This window comes from Pseudorca crassidens, chromosome 15 (genome assembly GCF_039906515.1).
Source record: "Pseudorca crassidens isolate mPseCra1 chromosome 15, mPseCra1.hap1, whole genome shotgun sequence".
Taxonomy (NCBI): Eukaryota; Metazoa; Chordata; class Mammalia; order Artiodactyla; family Delphinidae; genus Pseudorca; species Pseudorca crassidens.
Window position 1 is genome coordinate 80,233,557 of NC_090310.1, and position 16,829 is coordinate 80,250,385.

Genomic DNA, 16,829 nt, shown 5'->3' on the forward strand with positions numbered 1-16,829 from the left:
CCTTCTTTAAGGGCAAAACTTGCTACAGTGGGAGTTGAAGGAGGATTATTGAAACTCAGTTACTTTTGTTCTGAACTAATTCAGGATGATGTTCGGGTTTTATTTCTAAGGCGTTCATTGCGCCCTGAGCTTTGATTCAAGACCTGTGCTTGTGCAGGACATAGTCTACCTTTTGTCGCTCGAAGTGTGGTCCCTGGAGCAGAAGCATTAGCATCATCAGTTCGAGCTTGTTAGACGTGCAGCATCCCAGGCACTCTGCACCCACTTGATCAGAATCTGCATTTGAAGCCAGGTCCCCAGATGATTCCTTTATACATTAAAGTTTGCGAGGCCATGCTCTACCCTGGGGTTCTCAAACCTGGCCCTTATTAACGTTTGGGGATAGATCAGTCTTTGTTTGCAGGGGCCTTTCCTGTGCACTATAGGATGTTTGCCAGCATCTCTGGCCTCTACCCGCTAGAAGCCAGTAGCACACCCCTGAATCGTGACAATCAAAAACCTCTCCAGGGCTTCCCTGGTGGCACAGTGGTTGAGAGTCCACCTGCCGATGCAGGGGACGCGGGTTCGTGCCCCGGTCCGGGAGGATCCCACATGCTGCGGAGCGGCTGGGCCCGTGAGCCATGGCCGCTGAGCCTGCGCGTCCAGAGCCTGTGCTCCGCAACGGGAGAGGCCACAGCGGTGAGAGGCCCGCGTACCGCAAAAAAATAAAATAAAATAAACAAAAAACCTCTCCAGACATTGTGATGTGTCCCCTGGGAGGAAAAAGCACCCGTTGGAACCCTGCAACTCAAAATGTGGTCTGTGAATTCACAGTATCTTGTTAGAAATACACCTTCTCAGACCCCACCCCAGACCTACTATATCTGGATTTCTCGAGATGGAGCCCAGGAATCTATTTTAACTTTGTAGGAGACAATACACAGGTTAAAATTTAAGAATTGTTAAGCTGCGGAGTATAAACAGGGAGAAGCAATGCGGTAACTAGACATTTTGTGATACAAAAGTCTGCGTGGCTGCAGCATTACTGAGAGGGAGTAATGCATGGTGGATGAATATACAAGCTAGAGCCATATCAGGAGGGTTTGAATCCAGGCTTCCCCATTTGTTGTCTCCATAGCCTTGGGTAAGTTATCTAACCTCTCTGTGCCTCAGTTTCTTCACATGTAAAATGGGTACAAGAAAAGCAATTTATCTCATCGAATTGTTCTAAGGATTAATAAGTTCATATTTTAAAGTGCTTAGAATAGCTTGTGGCCCAAGTGCTCTGTAAATGTTAACTACTATTATTACCACTTGTTTAATTTATCTGTCTTTCCCTAGATGTTTAAGTTCCCTAAGAACCAGGCAGGACCTTTTTTCCCTGCTGCATCCCCAGCACCCAGCCCAGGGCTTGGCATGGAGCAGGTGCTTAATGAACCTTAGTGGGAAAAGAGGATACGCTGAAGGAGGGAAGAAGGCTGTGGCAGGAGCTCTCTGCTGCCAATGGCCAGGACCTGTGCCCTGCCGCCTTTGTACTTTCTGCATGAGGACCTGAGCTTCCCTGATTGGCTTCTGTAAATTGGTGCCCTTGCAGATTAGAGGATTGAGCTGATTTAGTTTTATCCCTTAGTACAGATTAGATTAAACCTCTGGTACAGCTGAAAGCACTCTGTAAACAATAGTCAATCAACAAATGCTAGAAAAAGAATGAAAAAGCTAAAAATGTGGGAGTACTTTCTACGTGTCAGGTATTGTGCTAAGTATTTTATGTTTGGTCACATAATCCTCTTTGAGCCCCTAATGGAATTGGTGATGTAATTATGCCCATTTTACAGATAGGAAAACCGAGGTTCGGAGAGGCTATATAACTTGCCCAAGGTTATAGTCTTAGTAAATAGTAAAAGTATTTTTTAGATGTAGGTCTGTCTGACTTCAAACCTACATTTACCTTTCTTTCCTAGTGCCTACCTGGGCAGCACACAGTGATTCTGTGTCCTATATTTTCTATGGACAATCCTAATTTCAAATGTTCTGCTCCCACCTTATGCTTAAGAACACACTTAAGTGTTGGATCACGTCTCTCATCTTGTTTAAAAGCTTGAGCTGTGGTAATAATGAGAACTCTTCTCTATGCCCCTACTAGACATATAACAAGGAGAGAGACCCCTGCCTCCAGTGAGCACACTTGTGGGGAGAGAGTACACTGACAAAACCAGCGAATGAAAAAGACATCTAAGCACTAAATACATTATAAACAATAGGACTAAAACAGAGGGAGCAGCTAAGAGAGGCATGGTGTGAAGCTTTCAAATACACTGGGCCTTCGCTGGATGGTTATTGAGGGTCTGCTGTTTATTGAAGTTCTGCTGTGTACCTGGAACTAGGCTAAGTGGAGATATTGCAATGAATAAGGCAGTCTTGGTCCCTGCCCATGTGAAGCTCCCAGTTTGGGGGATTCCAGTGCAACAGACACCGCCTGGTACTCGGCCCACTTCTCCACACTCTGCTTTAACTGCCGGCAGGGAGTGGTTCTTTGCCTGCAGGGAAGGCCGGGAGAGGCCCTCATCCCAGCTCTCAGGATGGAATGTAGATGGATACGCCAGCTCTCTCACACTTCAGAGGGGAGAGCTCAGACGTGCAGAATCTACACTGACTCCCAGCGTTCCCCCAGCAGGATTAAGTTGCAATTGCCCGCTGTGATAACCTGCTTGATAACACACCCCTAGTGCCTGCATCCTTTTCTTTATTCACTCCCCCACTTCCCTACTGGAGTTTTCCAGGATTATCTCCCAAATAAACTACTTGCTCTCAGATCTTTATCTTGGGGTGTGTGCTTCTTGCGGAACCAAAAGCGAGGCACGCAATCCTTCAAGACACACAAGAGGATTTGCAACAGTCCCGAACTATTCAACCACTTGACGTCTGTGGGTTCCTTAGCTGTGTTGGCCTTCCCAGCAGTAGTTAAGGAGAAAAGACAAGCTGTATTGATGGGCAAAAAGAGCATCCAGGACAAGTCACTTTGGCATAATCCTAGCAAGCAGGGGTAGAATCTCATGAAATTTTCAGGACAATAGGACGCTTAATGCCTAATCGTAATAGATAAGACATGCTCCCTGATAAGACAGAAAGGTGTTCTCAGAGCGAATTATATCACACTCTATTTGCTTCTGAAAGTTGAGGGGCACCTTTGGGCGCACAGTTCTAATGAGTCCAGGGAGGAGCGCTTGAGGCACAGTTGAGGTGGCATAAAATGTACCGGAGCCCAGAACTTAAGGCTGCTCGCCACATGGTTTCCAGGCTGTTCCGGTCCTTACATTCACTTAATGTCTTCCTGTGGTTAATGAAGTTGAGCAATGGATTACTGGGCCAGCGACGTGGTCTGGATTCTTCAGCAGCAGCAAAACACTGTCACCATCTGCAAGTAGTCACCTCCAAGGAAAATGTGATATATGTTCAACCAAGCAGCTCCTGTACCCCAGCCTGCCCACTCAGCAGTTGTCCTGTTTAAAATACACATCATGCTTAACTGCTGTTGCAAAACGCTACACCTAACCACATCAACATAGTTCTTAAAAAAAGAGAAGCTAATGACTTCTGGAGGATTTATTCACAGAAGCAAGCTTGCCAATGCCCGAGCATCCCCAGACTTTGTCATCCACCTTAACTGTTTTCAGGGAGCAAATTTCCACCAAGTACAATAAGACGTAGTGTCTTCTGTGTTGGTTGAGCGAACCCAGTCTAATGGACTGAGTGTTTCAGGATGTAAATAAATGAATTAATTAGCATTTATCAATGTCCGAAAGGAGAAAATTCAAACTCCATATTATGACCAATGATGTGCACACTCCCCCCCTGCCCACCATGACTCACCTCTCTTGCCTCCTTTCTGCTCCCCTTTCCCCGGGCTGGCTGGCTCTCTCAACCTGGGACCTGGCAGCTGCATTTTTGTGTTATAGAAGCAGAGAAATCTCTTCCAATTTCAGGCTTTGGCTCCTGGTTGGCTGCTTTGTGTCTTCCAGATCTCAGTTTAAATGTTATCTTCTCAGAAAGGCTTTCCGTGACCCCCACCCTGAGTGGACCCTGCCCCCTGCACTCTCTATCACAACACCCTGCTTTACTCTTGCTGTCACTCTCCACGATCCATCTGCCATGTCCTCTTGTCCAGTTCTCCCCTTCACCGTGATGCTGTACCAGGTGTCATGGGAGGGTAGGAAATAACCAGAGATTGCTACCTTAAAGTTTTCACAAAACAGTTATTGGAAGAGAGATATCCTGAATGAGTTAAATGACAGAAGAGCAAGGCAATGAATTATATCCTCAAGGGCAAAATCGTATGGTACACTGGCTCTCAAACTTGGCGGCATATTGGAATCATCTGGGGGCTTTAAAAAATACTGATGGCTGGATCCCGCCCTCACAGACTGATGTAATGAGTCTGGGGTAAGACCAGGGCATTGGGATTTTTTAAATCACCCCAGTTGATTATAATATGCTGCAAAGTTTGAGAACACTGCTTTTTTTAATTGAAGCGTTATGTACAGATAAGGAAGTGCACAAATCAGAAGCATGCTGCTGAATTAATTTTCACAGACTGAACACACTAGCATAACCAGCACCCCAGTTATGAACAATGCCAGCCCCTCAGAAGCTCCTCATATCCACTGTCAAAGGTAACCTACCTGATATTCAAGGTGAATTCTGTCTGCCTGTATGCTCATATATTTGGAGTCATACTCTACATTGAGTCTCTTTGTTTGGGGAAGATATGGACTAGAGAAGTTTGAATCACATGGGATCCACCCTGGAAGGCTTCCTGAAAGAGGCAGTAATTAAGGGAGGATCTGAAGAAGGCAATAGGTGCGAGAGAGGGAAGAGAAAAGAGGGAGGGAAGTTGGGGAGGGGAGGACAGCATCAACTGGAAAGAGGCACACGGGCTGAAATGCTATACAGCCCTATCTAACAAAAGCCCTAAGATATTTTTCAAGTTTATCCTTCCTTGCAAGTATGCTTAGCTCAGTATTCAATCATTCCACAAATTTTTACTGAACACCAATCCTGCACTGGACTTGGAGATATATAGGTGATAGAACTTACGTTTTAATTAGGGGAGACAGAAAATAAAGAGGCAAGTACATGAAATTACTTACATGTGGTTGTAAGTATCATGAAGGATGAGTGACAGAGTGGGACAGATAGGGTGGGCAGAAGGAAGTGATGTTTGAGTTGAGAGTAAAGGGGAAAAACAGATCTGGGGGAGGAATCTTGCTGGAGGGAAGAGTAAATGCAAAAGCCCTGAAACTTGTATGGGAGACATGACAGAAACTAAGACGCTCAAGAATTTCACAGGCTGCCCCAGTGTCCAACAATCACAGCAGTGACTAGCGTAAGGTAGGCACTCAGAGAATATTTGCTTTAATTGCATTGGGTTGCAGTCCAGCAGTAAGACAGGCAAACTACACCCCCGCCAAAAATATAATACAGCAGGTATGTGCTTTAATGGGGCATTCATGGGCCACAAAGGGTGCACTGAAAAGGCTCCTCGACCACCCTTTTGAGTGAATCCAAGAATAGATGCCCTGCCTGTCCCTTGCATGCAGCAACTTCTACTAACTTGATTCACTTGTTACAAAATTCAGCCCTTGCACAGGGAAGGTTCCAATGCCTGGCACCTTATCAGAATCACCTGGGAACTTTCAGATTTTCTGGCTCCACCCTGGGATCTAATTTAGTAAGTCTGGGGTGGGGCCTGTGCTTCTCTATCTTACCAAAAAAATCCCCAGGTGATTTTGATGTTGAGCCAGTGTGGGAATAAGTGTTCTGGAAGGTATGGTTGAGTCATTCCAATCAGCTCATGCCTTTACACATCCCAGAGTTTGAGGGTTGGATCCTAGCATGCTAAGTTCCCTGGAGACTTAAGCATAGCGTTATTCCAAGCCACCAACTCTTGGAAGAAGTTTCCGAAAGTGCCAGAGTCTGTGGTTTAGTATTTTACAAATTCTAGACATGCCCATACCACCTTCCTCACATTTTGCCATCTTCACATCCCACCTGAACCACTGTTTATTCTCTATTGTTCCTTAAGTATATTTATTTTTAAAACCCATGAATTATATTAAACTTTTGATTGCTACCATAAATGGATTGCTACCATAAATGGAGAGCAGTATCTTTCTCTAAGACAGAGGTAAACAAAGTGAATTCAATTAAAAAAAAAATTAAAAAAAAGTCTAACCAGAGGCGGGTGTCCCCTTCCTCCCTCACTGCTTCACGTGCATGCCTCCCTAAGCTGTGCGCTCCGTCGAAGAGGACGACCTTCCCCGATAGAGGAGGACCGCTCTTCGGTCAAGGGTATACGAGTAGCTGAGCTCCCCTGCTAGAACCTCCAGACAAGCTCTCAAGGTCCATTTGTAGGAGAACGTAGGGTAGTCAAGCTTCCAAGACTCCAGACACATCCAAATGAGGCGCTGCACGTGGCAGTCTGCCTTTAAAAAAAAGAAAAAAAAAGTCTAGCCAGATATTCTTGCCTCTCCTAAGCTTCTGAGTCAGAGATCTGTGGTTTCTTGGTTGAAAATAAAAGCAAGTGATAGGCACAAAAGACATACTAGCACCAAACGGACACTGCCTCAGATTGAAAGGGAATAACAACCTTTTCACTATGTGCTTCAGCATTTTTCAGTGTTATGTCTACACCACTGAATGGCATCCGGGTACCACTGTGTTATGCATCCACTGGGGTAGCCAAAATCTTTGTTGATAACCAAGCTGTATACTCTTCAGTAGTAGCAGTAGGAAAAAACACAAATTAATGAAAGAACACTCCAGAAGTGTGGGCCCAAGAATGAGTTCGTAGCCAGCTAAAAGAAAGTTTTTGCAGAAGATATTGTGAGCTCCCCCTCCCGGACTATATAACCAGCTACTGAGAAAGAGGCAAGAGTGGGGGTAAAATTCGAGAAGAATCCTGGAGAGCATCTAGGAGAGCTTCTGTAGCACAGAGTCCACTGCTCCTGCCTATTTCCCTCCTGATCTACTCCAAAGCTGGGTCCGGCTCCTGAACTCCCTCTTTCCTAGTTCCCGGTCTCTTAGATGTCATTTTACAGATGTTTTCTGAAGGCAAGGATCCTATCTTATGCATTCTAGCATCTCCTGTGCTCAGGGCAATACCTGGCACCTAACACAGAGATTTGTTAAATTATTGAATGGAATGCAAAGGCCAGATCAACGGGCATAGGGCTTCTGCAGAATATGGCAGATTCGAGGTGAGCTTACTGCAATCTTGGTCTTCTTTTCCGTCCAGGCCTAATTCTGTACCTCCTGATCCTATAACTGTGGCTCCTTAATGACAGGACTGTGGGGTTTTCACTCAATAAGCTATGGTTCCTATCACAGAGCTCCATAAAGGTGTGTTGGGTAATTAGAATTAATTAGTACTCATACCCCTTTTGCTGACATAGCCAACCATGAAGTGGGGTTTTCTCTGCCTCAGTTGCCTAAGGACTAGGCTGGGATTGGGTGGGGCTGGTAGTGGGTGGAGGCTGCCTGGGTGATTTAGGGTGAGCAAATTAACAATTTGTACCATGTACGTGAGAGGGAAAAATGAGCATTTGCCCCCCTGTGCGGGGATGTTAAAAATGATTAAACAGCACTTTGCAAAGAGTGACAATAACATCTTGCAGCTGACTGGTAGGATGGACAAAGTTTCCTATGGCCCAAAAGAACTGTTTAGAAAAATATTTGTGGGACGGGTCACCCTTGGTAATTCCCCATGAGCGAGGGCAAAAGTGACAGGTAGGTTGTAGGCAGAAGGCGCCACAGATCGTGCAGGTCAGGCCTCACGTGCAGTGAGTACATGGTAGGGCGGGAGTGAGGAGTGGACACTGGTGAAACCCATCACAGTGACCACAGTAACAGTGTCACCCCTTGAACTCCTAAATTATTGTAATTATTACTTTAATATCTAAGCCTGAGTTGGCTCTATAGTTAGCAATTTGGGGTAGATCTGATTCCAAAAGAACAAGGGCTTTTTTAGCAGAAGTTTTTAAACTGGAATGAGCAAGAGATTCACCTGTGGGATTGGGAGTTGTTTGGTCAAACTGCAGATTCCAAAGCCCTTCTCCAGAAGTTTCTGACTTAGAAGGTCAAGGGCAATGGGCCCTAGAAGGTTCTGATTAGGAGATCTAGGCGTGACTTTACCTCCTGGGTGACTTTGGGCAACGTCTGGATACAATTTTGGTTGACACAACTAGGGTGGAAGAGTCTGGCATCTAGTGGGTAGAGACCAGACGTGCTGCTAAACATCCTACAATGCACAGTGGCCTCCACAGCAAAGAATTATGGCCTCAAAAGGTCAATAGTGCCAGGGTTAGAACATTTTCTTCTAGAGTAAAAGGCCTCAGAACATGCATTTAACAAGGGCCTCAGGGCATTTTAATGCAGGAAGGAGAAGCCCTTGGAAAGACTGAGACAATGCCTGGCTTTTCATTCTGGGGACATGCTGTCAGAGCTCCCTTTTTGCCTATAACTCCTCTGTATTTAGGACTCAGCTTTCACTTGACTTTCCCCAGGAAGCCCTACCTCGTAACTAAACATCCTCCCTTCCTCCAAGTCCAGGTTAACGGCCCCCACTTCTAAGTACAACCCCTGTCCCAGCAGGCCTCACTTACCCCTTTAATTGTCTCTCCAACTGGAACAAGAGTCCCTTGAGGGCAGGGTCCATGTTCAGCCTGTCCCCAGCAGCTCAAAAGGTACCTGGCCCATATCAGGGCCATTGCCACATGTTGGCTCAAATGACATCTCCTGCACTGAGGCTAGAGCTAACCCCTCTTGCGGACACTGTCACAGAACCCTCTTGTAACAAATTCTTGGAGCTTTTCACTCTGAAATTATCTTATTGGTTTGCTTACCTTTCATTCATTCAAATGTTTTATTGGGCATCTACTACATGTTGTGATCTTTGCCGTCACTGGGAATATAAAACCCCTCCTCCCAACAGAACTTATATTCTACAGGGGAAATTTGGACAATAAAAATAGAAAACTGTATATAATACATGTGATAATATGTGTGACATTGGTAAGCCCAGTAGAGAAAAATAAAATAGAGAAATGGAATGGGGAGTCGAGATGTGTGTGTGAAACTTTAAGTAAGGTTGGCCTCTGGGAGAAGGAGACATTTAAGCAAAGCCTGGATATCTGGGGGCGACTTGTCTGCTCCTCGTTAGAACACAAACACTGAGAGGGCCAGGATCTTCCCTTTCTGTATGGCTGCTGTGTCTCCAGAATAGGCACATAGTAGGTGCTCAATAAAGATTATTTAAACAAAACAAAAAGAGGACTATGTGATTAAACTATCAAGGAGACAGATGGGAGATTCCTGTTTTTATGACCGTCCAGGGACTAGCAGGAAGGTGGGAGAGGCAAGGGCATTAAATTTAAGGCGGTGAGGAGGACATCTCTGTGGTTAGATTAAGAGATTTAGAGGATGGTGGTCATCACTCCAAGGTGCCCACCCCGTCCCCTGCCCAAAAGGAACATAAGTTCTCATGCTGCTAATATGGTTAATGGTCCTGTTAATGGTCCCTGCGGCTCAGCTCACCTGGCCCCCTGCGTCTCCTACCATCACCCCGCCCCCTTTCTTCCACATCCCCTCCCTTGTCACGCCTCCCCCAAGGGGTGTCCCCGAGCCCGGGGGTGGGGGGAGGGTGGAAAGGGGGTGGCGCGTCACCGCACCAGAGAAGAGGGCGCACGGCGGAGCCAGCCCCGGTGGCACGCCCGGTCCCCGCCCCCAGCCCTGCTCCCCGGCGGGACACTGTCCCTTTAATAGACTCCCTCTGCCTGGCGTTCTGCGGCTGGGGAGTAAATTTCTCCCTGTCATCAGGTCGCGGGGAGAGGAGGAGGAGTTTGTTAATGTTCAGTTTGTTCAGCAGGATCGATGTTTGCTGGCATCGCCTCGCCCTGTCTTGTGTGTGTGTGAGAGTGTGTGTGCGTGTGTGTGTGTGTGTGTGTGTGTGCATATGTGGGGGGTGTGAGTGTGTGTGAGAGGAAGCGAGAGTGCGTGCGTGCGTGTGAGTGTGTGAGTGTGTGTGTGTGTGTGTGTGTGTATGTGTGTGTGTGTGTGTGTGTGTGTGTGTGAATTCCAGATTTTCTGTCTTTCCCAAACCCGCTCCTGTCCTCTAGCATATCACTCACAGACGGGGATCCGACAGCAGCCACAAACCTACAGTGAGTGATCTCTCTGCCCCCAGCGCGAATCCGCCATAGAGATCGGCGAGGAGGAGGAGGGAAAGAGGAGAAGGAAGAAGAAAAAGAAGAAACCACTACCTTCCCAGGATTGCCTTTTTTTTTTTTTTCCTTATCTTTACGCGCGCGTGTGCGTCCCTCGTCCCTTCCATCCGAACCCGGTCTTGGATGTTTAATAAAGAAATCAAGTGTCTCAACAGTCACCAAAAAAAAAAAAAAAAAAAACAAACCAAAAAAAAAATTTCCAAAAAGCCAAAACAAAAAGAGAGAGAGAGGAAAAAAAAAATCCAAAACAAACAAACAAACAAGGCAGAACCAACCTCTACTTCCAACCAGCCGGCACAGCCGTCCGTGTCTGCCACCCAGAGAGGGGGGTCTCTGGCCCGTGGTGGAGGAGTTGCAGGGGGGATCGTCAGGGGGACAGAGGCCGAGTGACGCCCTAGGAGCCACCGGGCAGGAGGCGGAGGAGACCCAGAGAGGCGAGAGAGACCGCGGGCCCCCGCGCGCGGCTCGGGGCTGGGGCGCCAGAAGTGGGACTGGAGCGAAGTAGAGCGATGCCAAGGAGGAAACAGCAGGCACCCAAGCGGGCGGCAGGTAAGAGAAACGGCTCCGCTTCGGGGCTGTCCGGCCGGGCTGCCCGGTGCGCCGAGCTCCTCGCCCGCCCTCCTCGCCCCGGGTGCCCCAGGACGCCACCCCCCTCGGCTTTCGGGGGAGTTCGCTCCGGGTGCCCCTCTCTGCCTGGCTCATAACCCCATCCTCTCTCGCCTTCTCCAGTCTCCCAAATCCTCCCCTTTCCAGGCTCCGATTGGGGGTGTTGGGGGAAGCTATCCCACCAAGCCTTCCCTCCTTAAACTTTTTTTCCTCCACCCTCTACCCCACCCCTAACTTTCTCCCAGTCTGCTTCTTGCCTCTCGGGCCAAAGTTGGGTTGAGGATTTGGGGTGCGGAGTGGGGAGACAGTCCTTCCACCCCCGCATCCCTCCGCGTGGTCAGTGCCAGTGGCTTCTGGCCTCGAGGGACAGCGTCTCCTCTGGCTGGGGTTTGGGACACTGAAGTGTGAGCAGTGACCCAGCCCCGGGCTGCAAGGCTGGCTTTGGGGCGAGCCATAGGAGTTCAGCTTTGATCACCAAGGTGGAAAAAACCACCCCAGGAAACGAACCCTTGAATATGTTTTCTAAGAGGATCCACGTTTGGAAATCTAATCAACACTCTTCCTTCTCTTAAAAAAGGGGAAGAAAAATGCCCCTTTGATATTGAAACAGCTCTGGATTTCCTTTGCCCAGAGTGAGTTGCAAACTTTGTAAATTGATTTGTATAGTAGGAACTATCCCATGTGAATTCTTACTTACCACCCCTCCTCCAAAAGAAAAAAGAAAAAGAGAGGAACAGGTTAATGGATCAGTACATTAGATCTTGTAAAGGGTTTTTTTTTTTTTTTTTTTTTTCCTTTTGGGTTGCTTAATTGCTTTTTTAATAGTATGCTGGGGTTTTGCTTCTCGGAAGTGTGATATGAAAGTTCATTTTTCTCCTCCCAGACCCACCCACTGAAAAGTCAGCTTTCCACTTGATTGCTAGTTTTGATTTGACATTTGATTGATCACCTGTCATCTCGCTGCCTTTGATCTATTCATTCTTGATATATATCAATAAATCACTCACCATGGTAACTCAGAGTGCCAGTGACGCAAGCCTTGCCCTCTAGATTCAGAGCCAGACATGCACAATTATTATCTTGTTTGGCTTTTAATGTGGGCGTTTTTATGTCTTTGTGTCCTTCAGTTGAATCGGGCTTTAGCAAAAAGCTTAAGTTTTATTCCCCCTTCTTTCTGTCTTTACCCTCGTGCTTTAGGCAGCATCAGTTAAGGCGGGTCTTCTGCAGAACCCCCCACAATATCTCCTTCTGTTCCAACTCGAGCGAAACATTAGGGAGAAGTTCGGTGGAACACTTTCATAAACTTTGAAAAGCCACCCTCAGAGCAAATCCAAAGTTAGTCACAAATCTGGGCAAAGTGGGTGTTTGTGTCTGAGCATGCTGGACCACCAAGCTCATCCTCCATCGTGGCCTGATTCCAGCACGAATGGCAGTACATGTGCTTTGAGATATCCACAATTATCTTCCCTTCTGAGCGCAGATCCGTAACCGTGTATAGAGTGGTTCAAATTGCATGGGGAAATATCATTTACAAAGCTTTGATTCATGTATTTCCAAGAGCAAAATAATTTAGGTATTTTTAGTACCGTATCTATTTAGAACTTGCCTAGTCAATGAAGTGCTCTTTTTTCAACTCTAGCTACCTCTTTTGCAAACAATTTCTTCCTCCTACCCCTGTCCCTTTCTACATTTAACTCACTTATTTTTTTAAAACTTAGATTGCTTTGCAATCTGAACAGCACTGGGGTGTGCACTGGCCTTTTAGACTCAGGAAGACTGAGCCTGCTTCTTCCAGTTCTAGCAACATAAATTTAAGTATCGCTAGATTATTAGAGATAACGTCCTTATTGTTGTCCCAAAAGAGAACCCTGGGCAACAGTCCAGCAAGAAGTGATACTGCCCTGAAAATTACTCTTTTTTTTTCCCCCCTGTTGTTCCGGTAAAGGCCAACAACTAGGCAGTAATTTAAATTACCAGAATGACTGGACATGTCTCCTTTGGTCAGCTCATTACAAAAAGTGCATTGCTCAGAACTGCACTCCTTTGATTATAATTATGCTCTGATCAATGAGCATCCAGGTGTACGTAACACAATGCTGTATCACATTATTTAAATTAGATCCTTTTCATTAAGCTGGTGTCTACTGGAGCTAGCTTATCTATTTACTGTAGTGTTTGTATGTGTATGTGTGTGTTAGAAAGTTCTGACTGTAGTTTCAGTTTTCTGGCCTATTGTGTTCCTAGTGTCTTTATGGGTCTGTTTTCATGGCTTTTATTATTTTCACTGGAAGAAGTGGAAGCCCTTGTCAAGCTGAAAGGGAATAATTCACTTAGTACACGATGAGGCCCCTCTTACGGTATTTATTGACTCACATATTACTAAAGCAGGTATTTTTTCATGTAATATTTCTTTCGTCTGAAGTCATGGATGCTGTACTCTGTTTTAGCTGACGTGGTTGTTCACAAGTAAAGTTAGCCACTTCGAGATTCTTTAGCAGTTAACATCCAGGGAGAAGGACAAGGTGGGTTCCAGGATTGTGGCCATACTAACTTTTATCACTGCTTAAAATTAAACAATGCGCGACTGTAAGTAATTATTCCCATGGGCTGATGTTGAAAGCTTGATTTCTAGCTTGAGGAATGAATAATGTAGCATCGAAAAAGCCTGTGAGTGAATCAGAACTGAGACTCTCTTCCCTGAGAACTCTTTGAGGCAATCTGATTCCTTTGCATTATTAGTTTTAAGTTCCACGTTTCAAGGAATCAATTATGGAACTTTCTAATAAAGCAGGTATGCGGTTAGAATGAGCGAGATGATATTATAAGTGATGGGGGACGTTAGTCTTTATTGGTTATATTCCTCCCTCCTTTAAGGGAAGGGCTGTGAGGTAGGCAGTTCTCTTTAAGGAAACAGCTAAGTCAGAACATTTCCCTCCGAAATGTCATTCTTCCTGGCTTTCTAAAGCTATGCTCTTCTACCATACTATTACTTCGGGCAAGGAAAAAAGTTTAGAAAGCAGCCTGCAGTACCCCAGGGGTTTGTGTATGAGTGAGTGTGATTGCTTCCTTGGGTGTATATTTCACTCACCACTAAAACGCGTCTACTTTTACCTGACAATATTGCAGGATTCTGTACCAGCATCTTTTCTCCCTATCCATTGTAGGGAAGTTAGAGAAGATGGCAGAAAGGTAAAATAAAACAGAACAGTGTTTTGAGTTGTTTGTGTTTTACAAGACGCAGGGTAGTTAAAAATGTTAAACTGTGGACTTACACTGTAACCCTTCTCTTTTCTACAATCTATCGCAGCCTCTGTACATACACATGTGTAATATATATTTTATTTCACCATCCTGAACTCTTGTTTTTATATAATGCCAGCCAATTGCAAGAGGACGCAAAATCTTTGGGCATCATGTACATATGAATATCTAATGTAGATATAAATTATAGGCGTCTGCTGCTGCCTACTCAAAGAGATTAAATGTTTTCTTCTTGCTGACTCTCAGAAGCTATTTGATAATCCAGATCTGAGGAAAGTCTTGCAGGAGAGAACAGCTCCCTCAATTCATTTTGTTTATTTAATATGGAGATGAATAATGCAGATTTTGTTTTCATGAATGTCCTTGTGTGGCAGTAAACATTAGACTATTAGCAATCATTACTTAAAAGTTGCAATTTGCACCTTAATAGCACAGGTTATTTACATGGGAAGCATATTCAGCAGGGACAATTCGGAATACTGCAGTGGAGTGTAGAGATGACCTGAGCGATCTCCCTTTCAACCTCCTGATGACAATGACTGGATTAGTGGGCAAGGTTTCAGCAGTGTAAACCAGCAGGGCAGGGAGGGGTCAGACAGCTCAGGGTGAAGTTTACCTTTAATTCACTGGCAAGTGGGATGGGGTTCAAGAGAATAGGTAGCGGGGTGGAGTCCCGACCCTCACTTTGTTTAAGTCCACTTCAGAAAGACAAGTTCCCATCTTGAAGATTTAAATACCGCATGCTATAGACCCCTTCACTTACACAAACAGTATGATTTTTAACAGATGAATGGAAAAAATAAACACACACCCCCACCGCCAAAGGGGCTCAGCAGTGTGAACTGTTCAAGGCTATTCTTGTTATTTAAGGCAGATCCCTGAAAAAAGAAAGGACAGGTACCTTGAAATCACATCCTCCACACAGTGTTTTGGATAGAAATCGATTGCTTAACTGGTCCTTTTCCCACTCCCCTCATGATTTCCTTCTCCCTCCTCTCCCCTCACCCTTAAAGACCCAGATTGAATGGGACATCTCAAAAGCCCATTTGTTTTAGGCATTTATTGATTTCATTTTAAATCTGCCATATCAGGACACAATGCATTAACCCTAATCAGCAGACTGCAAGTGATAGGGAGTTCTAGTGGAAGCCAGGTAAGGAAGAGGGGCCTTGAGAAACTTCTCGACAATGAAAATCTTCTTGAGGCTTGGGGGTTGGACATCAGAGGTGACTTTTGAGGAGGGTAGAAGCATTCCTCAGAAATACTCTGCATTTATTTTTCTCCCACCTTACATTTATTTTTCTCCCAGTCACCTTGATTCTGTTGCTACCATTCGGGAAACCTTCACACCCAACAAATGCCTCCTAGGCACCTTTAGCAGGTCTGTCCCTGGCAACATCTTGCCTTTTGTCACATTCTCCAACAGAGGCTTATGCTTTCATTTCATCCCAGCTGACTTCTCACTCATTTGACGGAATTTCTCCAACTGGATAATACCTGGGTTGATCTATTTATCTTTCCAGTGGCTTGGGAATTGTACTCTCAGTTGAGCAGGTTTTAAAGGGGCACTGAGCCTGGCATTATTTAAGGCCACTGAAATGATGCACTTCTGCTCATCACCGCAGCTGAGCTTAGGGAAATCAGCCAGGAAGAAAACCTAGGCCCTGTTCACGTTTATGCCGGGTCTGTAATTAGCTGACACGAGTTAAATGTCCTGAGTGGTGCTTCCCTTCCATCACTGTATCTGTACCATCAATTTTATTTAAGTATGTCATGGTCTGGGAAGACTCAGCCACTATTTCAAAGGCAGTGTCTGTGTCCACCCAAGTCCCCCTTAAAAAACACAAAATTGCCTAACAAATTCTATATTAAGACCAGGCATACACAGAGTATCATTTTCGTTTGATGCAAAGTCAGTTGGAAACGCATTAAACTAACAGAGTGTCTTGCATCGCTTCCCTGAAGCAGTGCTTTTTCATTACATATTTAATTACAACAAATTGAGAGACTTTTTATGAAAAAAAAATCACAGTGGTATTAAAAGAAGCTTGGCACACAAATAATTTTATTGCTTCACAAGTTGACAATGCTGCTTTATTTTTATTTCTTTGGGAGAAATTTATTTTCATTTTCTAATGTTGGGATGAATACAGAATGTCTTCCCCTACAGTCGGTATCAGGGAGATCTCATCCTTCTACCTTCCTAGAACCTTTTCACCCTGGAAGAGGGTTTTTTTTAATCTCTTTTTCAGTAATTTGTAACAATTTGTATGTTTAAAATTATTTTAAGTTTTCTGAGTTCCATTTAAAGTTAGAAATTCTCCTGTTTCTGAGGGTGACCTTTGGCAAGCAGCTCTTCGATTATGAACGAGCTTAGTCATTCTAACCACATAAGAAATAGGTCGTTGAGAGTGTTTGCTTGATTACCTGGATATCGCAGGGAGAAAAACCACCCTACGGTTACAGGCCTCTAGCATACTACACTGTTTTCACTGGATTTATAATTTCTTTTTTTTTTTTTTTCCTGCTACTGACCTGTCAGTCACTTGTTTTAGGAACTTGTTTTCAGAAGAAGGGATAGGCTTAACATTGAAAGTCAGTTTCAAGATACACTGGGTCTTTAAGAAATGATAATAAAAAAATAGAGACTTTAGAGACCAGATATCCACTTCTGGGTGATGTCTGCAAACTCAGAGGATTTTC

The 16,829-nt window shown here is 45.1% G+C and overlaps 1 protein-coding gene across 2 annotated transcripts in view; it reads left to right on the plus strand.

Annotated features, from left to right (window-relative positions):
* Positions 1 to 10,675: 10,675 nt before the first annotated feature.
* The window catches only part of TSHZ2 (teashirt zinc finger homeobox 2), a 400,066-nt gene continuing 393,912 nt past the window's right edge, over positions 10,676 to 16,829 (plus strand). For both annotated transcript variants that reach the window (XM_067708534.1, XM_067708533.1), the window contains exon 1: positions 10,676 to 10,808. In XM_067708534.1, coding sequence (XP_067564635.1) covers positions 10,769 to 10,808 — 40 coding nt within the window. In that variant the 5' untranslated portion in view covers positions 10,676 to 10,768. The remainder of the gene's footprint in view (positions 10,809 to 16,829) is intronic.